Here is a 12,622-nt window from a genome sequence, read left to right as displayed (position 1 = left end):
GACAGGCAACCACATACTTCACAAGACCAGTGCGTGCATTTGTTTATACTTGCACCCCTGGTTTCCAGATGGTGTGGGGCTAGTTTGGGTACCTTGTGCAGAAAGACTATACCCACCATGGATCTCCCCTCACCTTGTTATTTATCATACTTTGGGCGGGCCATGATCTGCAAGCCCTAGTGCTGGCACTATATGGGGCATGATTTGCTGCTGAAAGGCCAGTCCTGCCAGCTTGCTTGTCTGCGATTGGATCGATACTTGGCACTTGATCTGGACACCTAATTGTAGGCTGTTCGGGCAATTGCACTACATGGTTCTATTCTCTTGAGGTGGGGGCATAGGGCCCAAGGTGAAGTGGGGCCTGGGGTGCCTTGTTGGCCGGTGGACTATTGAGGTCACTTCTCTCTTCATTTACACAGAAAGGTCCTGTTCCCTACTTAGTGGTGCACATCTTTTTTGTGGGATTGTGATGGACTATCTCTTCTGATGGATTATGAGCCCCGGAGGTGTCATCAGTCCTGTTAGGGACCCCCCCACCATTCCCCCTTTCCCAAGTGCTTCCACAAGGGCGAGGATCATCCTCTTTATGACCGCTAACTCGGACAAAATGAGGCTGCATTTTTTATTTTTTATTTTTTGTGTGTTTAATTGTGATTAACAATTTTTACAAATGCGACCTGAGTGGTTGTGGTGGTTTGGTCGTGGTTTTGTGTCTCTTTTTATTCTACTTTGTTTTCTTTGTGTGGGGTTAAAAGTTTTTCCTCCCCGTCTAGATTCAGAGACTGAAAGAATTTGGCTGTTGCAGTGGTCAGAGATTTGGAGTACCCACTCATCATCTGGTTCCACCAGACTTCTTCGTTTGATGTCAGATATTTGAGTCTGTGTGGTGGGAGGTAGATAGATCTTAATGTTTCTGTTCCTGGGCCAAGTAGAAGGCGGTGTCTCACTGTTTCAATGTTATTTGTGCCCTTGCAGTAACGGCAGGTGTTATTTTTAGATTGTTTCCTGAAAAACAGGATTTTGTTCTTCTTTAGAACGTTTAGACGAGCTTGTAAGAACATTGCTCGAAATTGTTTGTCTGGGGATTTCTTCAGATATGTTCTGACCTCGTCCACCTTTTGTGTGTTAAATGTCAATTGTGCTGAAGATGTGTACTCGCTTGCTCTTTCAAATGTTTCGATCATATCCTGGATTTTCAACCTGTCTTTGATTTTTTCTGGGATACGTCCATTGTGAGCAGCTGATCTTTTCCACCAGTTCAAGTTGGTTTTTGTACCAAGCAGTCATCATTCGGTTTTTCTCACTCATCATTTCCTTATGAACGATTTCTAGGATTTTCGGGCAAGGTTTTCTTAAGATTTTCCCCAGGAATAGGAGACTGTTCCTCTCGACCACAGACTTCATTGAAGACAGGCACAGTTCTCGTCTAATTACTGCCACAGGAGTCGAAGATGGAAGATTCAATACCATGCGCCAGAATAGACCCTCAAGTTTTACCCATAATGTGGATGGAAGTTGAGGCATAGCCTCTGCACCGTAGGTGATTGCAGGCATTGCTTTTGCCTTGAAAAAGTTTCTTACTGCCAGAAGTGAGAATTTGCAAAACTTTCTTTCCAGAGTCAAACCTTGGGCTGCAAGTTTTTTTGTCCTTGCAAAAAGGTGCTCCTGCATGGTGATTTCGATTTTGCTTCGGGAGATTTTAATCCCCAAATATGTGAAGCTTTCTACGGTTTCCAATTTTTCTGAATTTACGAACCAATGAAGCCTTCTTGTTGGTTTTTTAGTTTTTTCGATGATCATGATCTTCGTTTTGTTTGTGTTGAGATCCAAGTCATTTTTCTTTAAGTAGGCTTAGAGACTGTCTAATTTGCGCTCACGGCCAATAGCCGTTTGGTCCAAGAGGATTATGTCGTCCACATAGAGAAGTCTTGTAACCTTAGACTCCCCTATTGTGGGCGGAAATGAATGGGTGTCATTTTCTGAGTCCACGATGTCGGCCAGGTAAGCTTTGTACAGTGCTGGAGCCAGAGGGCAGCCCTGCTTGACCCCTCTTGCTGTCTTTATTGACTTTGAAGGCTGGCCGGCTGCGTTTAATCACACTCTCATCGAGGTATCGCTATGGAGAGCTTTAATTCGTGCTATGATGGAAGGTGGACATCTTGATTTTTCCAGTTTGTCCCACAGTTTTTTTTCCGTTTACACGGTCAAATGCTTGCACCAAGTCTATGGAGGCTATAAATGTTGCAGGGTGTCCTTCCATGGCTCTCGCATTTAGAATACTGATCATCATGATGTTAATAGATGTGCCAAGGTTCTTTTCAGTGGTTATGATTTATTCAAAACCTTCCAGCCATCACCTTTCTGTTTTGCTAAAGTCACCCCGAGTGGGACGGGTATGCCCAGACGTGGGTCCCGAGTCTGCCGGGCCTAGAGACCCAAGCTACTCCTCACTGATGACGCCCAACAAGGCTGAAACATGTCTGGGGATGCTTGTGGTCTCGTGCAGAAGGGATGTGACCTAGCAGTTCGGGCTGGACTGCCCCTTTGGGGGTAGGACCAAGCCTGATTTGCATATGGTTTTTCCCCTTCTGTAATGGCTTTGCAGGCTGAAAAACGATGGTCTGGAGGGTTGCCCAGAGCTTTGCCAGTGGTTATGATTTATTCAAAACCTTCCAGCCATCACCTTTCTGTTTTGCTAAAGTCACCCCGAGTGGGACGGGTATGCCCAGACGTGGTCCCGAGTCTGCCGGGCCTAGAGACCCAAGCTACTCCTCACTGATGACGCCCAACAAGGCTGAAACATGTCTGGGGATGCTTGTGGTCTCGTGCAGAAGGGATGTGACCTAGCAGTTCGGGCTGGACTGCCCCTTTGGGGGTAGGACCAAGCCTGATTTGCATATGGTTTTTCCCCTTCTGTAATGGCTTGGCAGGCTGAAAAACGATGGTCTGGAGGGTTGCCCAGAGCTTTGCCAGTGGTTATGATTTATTCAAAACCTTCCAGCCATCACCTTTCTGTTTTGCTAAAGTCACCCCGAGTGGGACGGGTATGCCCAGACGTGGGTCCCGAGTCTGCCGGGCCTAGAGACCCAAGCTACTCCTCACTGATGACGCCCAACAAGGCTGAAACATGTCTGGGGATGCTTGTGGTCTCGTGCAGAAGGGATGTGACCTAGCAGTTCGGGCTGGACTGCCCCTTTGGGGGTAGGACCAAGCCTGATTTGCATATGGTTTTTCCCCTTCTGTAATGGCTTGGCAGGATGAAAAACGATGGTCTGGAGGGTTGCCCAGAGCTTTGCCAGTGGTTATGATTTATTCAAAACCTTCCAGCCATCACCTTTCTGTTTTGCTAAAGTCACCCCGAGTGGGACGGGTATGCCCAGACGTGGTCCCGAGTCTGCCGGGCCTAGAGACCCAAGCTACTCCTCACTGATGACGCCCAACAAGGCTGAAACATGTCTGGGGATGCTTGTGGTCTCGTGCAGAAGGGATGTGACCGAGCAGTTCGGGCTGGACTGCCCCTTTGGGGGTAGGACCAAGCCTGATTTGCATATGGTTTTTCCCCTTCTGTAATGGCTTGGCAGGCTGAAAAACGATGGTCTGGAGGGTTGCCCAGAGCTTTGCCAGTGGTAATGATTTATTCAAAACCTTCCAGCCATCACCTTTCTGTTTTGCTAAAGTCACCCCGAGTGGGACGGGTATGCCCAGACGTGGGTCCCGAGTCTGCCGGGCCTAAAGACCCAAGCTACTCCTCACTGATGACGCCCAACAAGGCTGAAACATGTCTGGGGATGCTTGTGGTCTCGTGCAGAAGGGATGTGACCTAGCAGTTCGGGCTGGACTGCCCCTTTGGGGGTAGGACCAAGCCTGATTTGCATATGGTTTTTCCCCTTCTGTAATGGCTTGGCAGGCTGAAAAACGATGGTCTGGAGGGTTGCCCAGAGCTTTGCCAGTGGTTATGATTTATTCAAAACCTTCCAGCCATCACCTTTCTGTTTTGCTAAAGTCACCCCGAGTGGGACGGGTATGCCCAGACGTGGGTCCCGAGTCTGCCGGGCCTAGAGACCCAAGCTACTCCTCACTGATGACGCCCAACAAGGCTGAAACATGTCTGGGGATGCTTGTGGTCTCGTGCAGAAGGGATGTGACCTAGCAGTTCGGGCTGGACTGCCCCTTTGGGGGTAGGACCAAGCCTGATTTGCATATGGTTTTTCCCCTTCTGTAATGGCTTGGCAGGCTGAAAAACGATGGTCTGGAGGGTTGCCCAGAGCTTTGCCAGTGGTTATGATTTATTCAAAACCTTCCAGCCATCACCTTTCTGTTTTGCTAAAGTCACCCCGAGTGGGACGGGTATGCCCAGACGTGGGTCCCGAGTCTGCCGGGCCTAGAGACCCAAGCTACTCCTCACTGATGACGCCCAACAAGGCTGAAACATGTCTGGGGATGCTTGTGGTCTCGTGCAGAAGGGATGTGACCTAGCAGTTCGGGCTGGACTGCCCCTTTGGGGGTAGGACCAAGCCTGATTTGCATATGGTTTTTCCCCTTCTGTAATGGCTTGGCAGGCTGAAAAACGATGGTCTGGAGGGTTGCCCAGAGCTTTGCCAGTGATTATGATTTATTCAAAACCTTCCAGCCATCACCTTTCTGTTTTGCTAAAGTCACCCCGAGTGGGACGGGTATGCCCAGACGTGGGTCCCGAGTCTGCCGGGCCTAGAGACCCAAGCTACTCCTCACTGATGACGCCCAACAAGGCTGAAACATGTCTGGGGATGCTTGTGGTCTCGTGCAGAAGGGATGTGACCTAGCAGTTCGGGCTGGACTGCCCCTTTGGGGGTAGGACCAAGCCTGATTTGCATATGGTTTTTCCCCTTCTGTAATGGCTTGGCAGGCTGAAAAACGATGTTCTGGAGGGTTGCCCAGAGCTTTGCCAGTGGTTATGATTTATTCAAAACCTTCCAGCCATCACCTTTCTGTTTTGCTAAGGTTCTTTTCAAAGCCATATTGAAACAGATCTGCTGTTTTTGCTTCTTTTTGCCAGTCCTGAAATTCGTAAGATTAGTGATTTGTTGAATGTAACTGTCCAGTCACACTCAGCGTGGTTTGCTGCTTCTGGTTCTCTAGAAGTTGATTGTTCGAATAGGCTAGTGTATTGTTACACCCTAATTTCCTCACTGACGCTGTTTGAAATGACCATGTCTGTTGAAGTTGTTGTACTTTTGATTAGGGACTTTGGAATTTCTATTACAGACTGCCCGTAGCATTGTCTCTGGGTCATGTTAACCACGATTTGTAGCCTTTTTTTAGTTCAAGAGCAAGGGCTATGTTTTCCCCAGATGGATATGTTTGTGCACGTCTTGAGGCTTTTCTTAAATTGGCTTTCCTCAACCTTAGTTCTTCGTTGAATTTGTGAAGGTGCAGGTTTTTCGTGCTGTTTCTTATAGGCCTTTGGTGTAAATAAGGGACGAGGAGCGGACGGTAATACAGGCTAGCTAGTCTCTGTTCTTCGGTTTCTGAGCTCTTCTTTTGATTATAGGCAGTCATAATGGAGCTGATTGCCTCTTTTGTCAATTTTAGCCAGTTTCCTTGTGAGTTTGTTTCCACCTGGTGCGGCATTGCCGTGAGCGTGTCTTTGAATGAAGCCCATGTTGCTGTTAGTAGGTTATGGTCACTTCTAGTAGTTTTGATTACCTCGAATGATTCAGTTAATTAATACAGTTCCTTGGAAGCGAAGATGTAATCGATAGTGCTTTTGAGACCTTCGCTTTCCCAGGTCGGAACCGATGGGGAAGCTTTGTCTAGTGAATTTAGGTTGTACAAGTCGCGGGAGTCCATAAAGTCGGACCATACATGGCCTCTTTTCTTCGCCTGTAAACTGTGATTGGTTTTAGTTGAAGTCACTTTGTTTTCTCCTTCTGGATCTGGGCAGATGGCATTTAGATCTCCACATATCAGGATATGGTCCATGCTATAGGTGGTTGTTGCTTCCGTTAAGATTGTTTCAACGTCGTTTATGAAGTCTTTGGTGGCGATCACCATAGGATTCCAGTAAATATTGAGTAATAGTATAAGGTCACACTTTGTACTCGTTGATGGCTGCCTCTGTTTATCCCATTCTAGCAAGATTGCGGAAGATGATACCAGACTTCGATCTATTTGCAGGCTCCCTCCTGTACGGACTGCTGTTAAAGGGCCTGATGTCGTGCGACCTTTTGGTCCTTTGTATGCTGGAGAGAGTAGAGTCTCAAAGCCATCTGTACCAGGAGGGAATTGGAGCCAAGTCTCTTGTAGGCTTAGGAGGTCAAATAGGCCTCTGTTGATCTCGCTAGTCTGCGTAAGGTGCATGTGGCCTCTTGTGTTCCAAGAACCAATGTTAAGTTTTTGTTGGACCGTTATCCCCTTAGATGGTTCTCTGTTGGAACTTGTGGCCGATAACTTGGTTGCTATTTTCTAGTGTAGTGAGCCAGTGTGGAGGGGATCCATGCCCACCTTTTTGAGTCTTTGTCGTTGGTCTTTTGTTGCCCCTTAGCTATGGGAGCCAAAATGAGGCTGCATTTACATTCGCTGGCCATACGCGCCCTGCTGTCAATGGGATCAGTGATATGCAGAGTGAGTGGACAGTGTGAAATGGGTACACATAGGGTGTTGGGGCTCAGCAGCGGGCCACTCCCAACACACATGTCAAGTTAGTTCTTATTAACAAGTATACAAAGGGGATATGCTAGTGTGAGTGACAGTGCACACATTGTCCTCAGCACCTTCAATGTATGTTTTTCCCGTGAGTATTGTGGGGCTAATGTATCCTGGTAGTACTGTTAACATTTTTTTGGATCAAGTTGGGGACCCCGTGAGTAAAGTATCTCCCTGTCCTTATTAGCTCTCAAGGGACTGATGGCCAACACCCCCTCGCCCCGTCCCCACTTGTGCCCAGGATAGTGATTAATTGGTTGCAGGGTTCTGGCCTGTGGCCATCGACAAAGACGCAGTCCCAGGCACTGAATTGTCATTGCCTCTGTCAGTACTGGTTGAGGGGCCATCTAGGGGACAATCCAGGGTGATGTAGCTGTTTGGCGGATGCTTATTGGTAATTGAAGCCTCAATGGTTGGAAAGGCTGGGGTGGCTCCATTTCCACCCTCTATTCCCCTTGCTCATAGGTTATGTCCACCTGAGGCGCTGAACATGCCCTTTGGATGGGCCCTCAGTCATTTCAGTTTCAGATGTGGCATTGTTTGCAGAGTTGATCCTTTCCTGGAGCTCAAAGCTGCAGGTGGCCGTTCTGTTACTGCTGCCAATTTGCTGGTGGTCCCTTGCCTTATTATCCAGGTTTTTAGTCCCCACGTGTACTAATTGGTTCAGAGGAACTGATTAATTGCCTTCATCGCTAAGTTTGATTCTTGTAGGACTTGGGGGTTATTTCTTTTCAATGCACATGCCAGCACCTAGTGAGGTGGGTGTTGCTTGCTCTTGCCCTTGCAGGATGATGCGGGAGTGGTGTATGAGATGAAAAGATTTTACTAAGGCACCAACAGTCAGAACCACAGTGGGCCTTACTGCTCCTCACCTGATCAGCCACTCATCAGCACCTTCTCGTGTTGTTGCTCCCTGGTATGTACTCCACAGTCATTCACAGCCACCTCTACCTATGGTCGCCAAACACCTGCACCCTTTCCTGCGGGCTTCAGCCTGTGGGAAGGGTCTGGGCTTCTTGAGATGCAGGGGGTGTGGCCTCGATGCCGGGACAGCTGTCAGGGTCTTTTGGCAGGAGCAGGCAATTCTTGCACCCTTTCCCGCACGCTTACTATTAAAGTGAAAAGATTCTGTTCCTGTACTGGAGTGGAGAGCTGTTCACTTAAATAGGGTGCCACTACCACGGCAGTTGAGGGAAGCCTTTGAAAGGCTGCCCCGTGCTGGCATGGCAACAATGCCCTATTCAAGTGAAAATCGCCCTGCTCCTGGGCTAGAGTGCCTGACGCCAGCATGGGAGCAGGACACATTTCATTTAAATAAGGTGCCTCCACATGCCTGCGAGGGTAAGCCCTTGAAAGTCTCCCCCGAGATGGCGTCGCAGCGGCACCCTTTTTAATAGAACAGCTTCCCCCCCTATGCTTGCATGGCAGTAGCCCCCAAACTAAGTGAAAAGCTCCTCTCACAGGAGGGGTGGGTTTTCAGCTACATAGGGTGTGACTGAAGCGCCAGTATCGGGGGGGCTTTTATTTTACATGGGGCATCACTTCCATGCAAGCACAAAGGAGCTTTTAATAGGCTCCTCCATGCTGGTTTGGCGCAGGCTATGGCGGCGAATGTAAATGTTAGTTCGACTCCCTGGGTAACCGCCCTGGGGGCCCATGCCTAAGGCCATACCTGCTTCCCACCCACCCCCTATATCTTCCACCGACCCTACTCAGTCAGCAATGCACGCTCCTGCGAGCAGTAACTCCAGTCCACGCTTCCTCTCAGTTAGTCTCTTTTTCATAGTCAAAGCGCGAACGAGCAACCTGTGGTGGCAAAGTGCCAAAATTGCCTAGCTTTGGTCAGACATGCACCTGTCTCTCGTGTCCTGGGGAGCGATGAGTGCGGATTTCATCTTGTTGTGAAAACAGTTTGAGTCCCAAATGATGCTCCTTGCTCCCCACACTCCTCCATTCCCTATCAGCGCATTACCGATCAGGAATTCTCTAGGAACTTGGAATCTTTCAGGAGCTGTTACGGTAGCTCAGTAGTTGAATGGCCCTGTTGCAGTCCTGCGTTTACAGCTTGCAGGTCACATAGCTTGCACACATGGAAATCTTCTGTCACAATAAACGGCTGACATCCATGTAGTATAAAACATTAATCCCCAGCGAGGGTCAATCAGAATGTAATAAACATTCTGATTGGTCCTCGCCGGGGCATTCCCCGGCCGGGAAACCCTCGTACGCACATATGTGTCTGCGTTTGTTCCCGGCGGGGGGCGTGACAGCCCCTTGGCCAATGAGGAGGCTCAAAACGAGGCAATACCCGCTCCGAGCCTCCCCACGGCTGGAGGCTGCCTTTGTCCCCCGCTGTGGACTCGGGTATGTTTTTTTTTCCCCTCCACCCCACTCCCCTGCAAACTATCCCCTCCCCACCATCGCAACCCCACTTACCTTCTTTTTTCTTCTTTTTCTCGGGAGCAAACGCGCTGGGAACATTTTTGTTCCCAGCGCGTCCGCTCGCGATGGCCACCATGACGAGGGAAAACGGACTATGTTTTCCCATTCCCAGTGGCCATTTTATTAGACTTTTTTTTTTCTTTTTCGAAACGGGGAACAGAAAAAAAATGCTATTAGTACCCGGTCTAACAGGCCGGGATACAAATGGCAATAACCCCTCCCCCCCCAATAAAATACCTGCAGGCCCTCTGGGATGGCACTGTGTGAATCTGCGCTCTCATATCTAAATTGTCATAGAAATTCTCAATGTACTTCTAATACATGGCAGCCTGCAATGTGCATATAAAAGCCTGGAAATAATGTTCTTATTGCAGGCTAGTTGTGACATCAAAACTGACCTATAACAAGAAAATGAATTCACAACTGTTATGTAATTCGTCATTAGTCTTGATTTGTGACGTCACAATGGCTGCTGCTTAAACCAGCACAGAGCAGAACTCTAGCTGTCACTGCTGGACTTGAAGCAGTATCAAGCTTTTCAAATTCCCTGCTTGTAAATTAGTTTCCTGTGGCACTTTGCAGGCAATAATTGCAAAGGCACTGTTTATAGTAAGTTTTTTAATTTGTGAACTTCTGGATTTGAATACGTGATCAAGAATCTTCATGGTTTTTCTTAGTTTAAAGCACAAAATGAAAAAAGATTTTCGATTCATTTTATTAAACTGCTCAAACTATTTTTCTGGAACACGTTAGAAGCTGCAAGTTAGCTTTTTTAAATCCAAACACATTCTACATGAATAATATGGAACAGCAAATGGAAGATATCTTACATTCGATAAAGCAAGAGGCCAGGTAGTAAAGGAGATGACAGCGTGTGTCCATGTGATAGGAGGAATAACCGTCCGTCCATAAAAAGAATATTTGCAAGTCACCTCGGAGTGCCACAACCTTAAAAACAAGCGTGGCTCTATTTGGCCGCGGAACTCCTCAGTGACTTGAAATATCCTTATAACGTACGGTAAGTGGTACTTTATCCCATATATCACGATGACCCTCTAGATAGCGCACAAGTTAAGTGCTGGCCTCTCACAGTTGGCCAGGCCGCACTTTGCTAATTAGAATGTCATGACAGGGTCAACTCTTCCCTCAATCTCTGGGGAGATAAAGTGGGTACCTTTTAAATTGGGCAATAACCCCTTCTGGTACAGCGTGTAGAACCTGAAGGAAATCGACGTGAGGCGCCCTATGTGGAAACACAAATTAGGAGTTTTGCAATAACATACAGGATAATGGATAGCTGTGTTTTCTCAGATATTTGAAGATTATGGAATAAATTGTGTTTGTTTAATAGGTAATTTGTTCTGTACACAACACAAATCGTAAAGACGGCCATAGCAACAACTTGCAGTATGAATCTTTCATCTGTTTGCAGTAGTATTCAAACTTTTTCATATTGAGCCCTCCTTGACTAAAAATAATCTTTCCCCCACATGCTATAAATGCTTATATTTTGTATTAAAAGCAGTCACTGTAATCCGTTTTTAATGAGCCTTCCACCCCACATCCCACCTGGCGCGACCAGTCCCACGGTTTGAAGACCACTGCATTAGGGTGTTGTCCTGAGCTGAGGAGGAGTTGCATCTTTAATGTACTAGAAAAACTTCGATTGAGTTTCCTTGTTTTGCCTGGATGCCTTTATATTGTTCTTGTGTGGCAGGTAGCAAACCATATCCATGTAAGTTTCAAGGCGTATTTGTCATTTGGCGGGATTGTATCTCTTGGATATGACCACCTCAGAAACAGAGCCTAACTGTTGTCAGTCCGCTATTTTTCCTTTGTTGGGATGTAGTCGCGATGAGCGTGTTTGTCATTATTTTTCACCACGATCTTCTTAACACAATGAGGCCGTTCTCTTCCTATTCTGCTAGCTTCAGGTGCGATGAGCGAACATTTACAGTGAACCTGTAGCTTGTACTGGCGGGCGGCCCAAGGCTGTGCACCGTACAGTGTGGCACGGCCAACGTCTTGGTCCTTCATGCTCCAGGCGTGCAACTAAGGCTGAGAATTAAGTCCTTTGGCCCCACTCCTGGTCTTTTGCATAGTAAAACCAAACACACCTCGAAATTATGGGGTGCGTCAACGCAAGAATGTTGTAAGAAAGATTTTGTTGTAATCCTTACTATTGTCAGAAATATGTATAGGTTCAATAATTCGAAAATGCACTTATAGAAAGCGATTCAATAACCCTACTGTTTTACGAGATTAATGCCAGTTCTCTTTTCCAGCTGATGGTCACACTCATTCTGGCATTGATTGTGGGTGCAATTTTCTTCGGGGTGAAGGATGATTCCTCCGGCATTCAGAACAGGTGAGTGAATGAGACATCATACTTTCAGCTTCTAGTCAAACATTGCAAATGTCATACGTTTCTAGGTGCATCCATCATAATATCAGGCTTTAAACGTCAGGCTCGGCCCTGGGTTGCGTGTCTTTTTTTCCTTCTGCATTCGCTTCGCCATACATTCACTTTTTCATTTCTACCTCCTTCATACCTTTACTTCTTCTGTTTTTCACTTCTTCTAGCTTTCGCTCCATCATTACAGGGTGAGTGCCCCTGTAACCCCCACCCCTTCTTTTCTCACCCATATTCTTGCTCCTGTCCCGCCCCTTGAATGTAACCCTAAACATACAGCTAACCTAATCATATCCATTGCCACCTTGACAATGTGTACACGATGACGAAGTATATGAAAGAAGAAATAAATGTCTGACAAATTGAATGCAGAGGCAGCAAGGGTAGAAAGGTTTTATGGGTGAAGTGGGGATACCCAGCCTCGCATACCCTGGATTTGGTATCGTACGCCCAGGTATTAGCTCATTATGCCACATGCAACTTTTATGCCTAGGTCCAGGGTTACCCTCTGTATAGGGGTGTCAAGAGGATCTTCTCATTCTCGCTTCCTGCATCAGCCTCTACCTACAACGTGCCCCTCTGCTGTGGTAGAAGTGGGAGGGAGTCGAGCCACAGAATGAGGCTGCGGTCCCCATGTTTCTCCTTTCCCTTCTCCTGCCACTAGAGAGGCAGAGGCTTTGTTTGGATGACAGAGATTTCTACCCACCATGAAATTCTTTTTTAAAGAAATAAGTAACAGTGTTCACTTTTTTTCCATTTCAGTTTTGAGCTGATGGATAGTTCTTCTTGCAGATTCCTCAAATAGAAATATATTTCCAAACTGGATATATAACTTTATTTTACCGAACATCTACTAGCCTGCTAGTGGTGCTGCAGCAACATAGTAGCAGACACACTTATGCATCTTCCTAAGCGACTTCAACCTCCCGAGCAACAAAGCTACCAAACCGATTAGGAAGCTTACCTCGGTCTTCTCGACAGCCTCACACAGCACACAAAAGACCCAACGCACGAGAAAGGTGACAACCTCGACCTAATCATCACTGCACTGCCTCCCTCCACTACACCTCTCCTCTCCTGCTT

General features: G+C 47.2%; 1 protein-coding gene across 5 annotated transcripts in view; it reads left to right on the top strand.

Annotated features, from left to right (window-relative positions):
• LOC138515801 (broad substrate specificity ATP-binding cassette transporter ABCG2-like) overlaps positions 1 to 12,622 on the top strand; it is a 647,435-nt gene that overhangs the window by 519,107 nt on the left and 115,706 nt on the right. For all 5 annotated transcript variants that reach the window (XM_069630535.1, XM_069630533.1, XM_069630536.1 and 2 more), the window contains one exon: positions 11,412 to 11,494. In XM_069630535.1, coding sequence (XP_069486636.1) covers positions 11,412 to 11,494 — 83 coding nt within the window. The remainder of the gene's footprint in view (positions 1 to 11,411; positions 11,495 to 12,622) is intronic.

This window comes from Ambystoma mexicanum, chromosome 6q (assembly GCF_040938575.1).
Source record: "Ambystoma mexicanum isolate Mex_15411 chromosome 6q, UKY_AmexF1_1, whole genome shotgun sequence".
Taxonomy (NCBI): Eukaryota; Metazoa; Chordata; class Amphibia; order Caudata; family Ambystomatidae; genus Ambystoma; species Ambystoma mexicanum.
The sequence above is the reverse complement of the archived record's forward strand: the minus strand, read 5'-3'. Positions and strand labels throughout refer to the sequence as shown.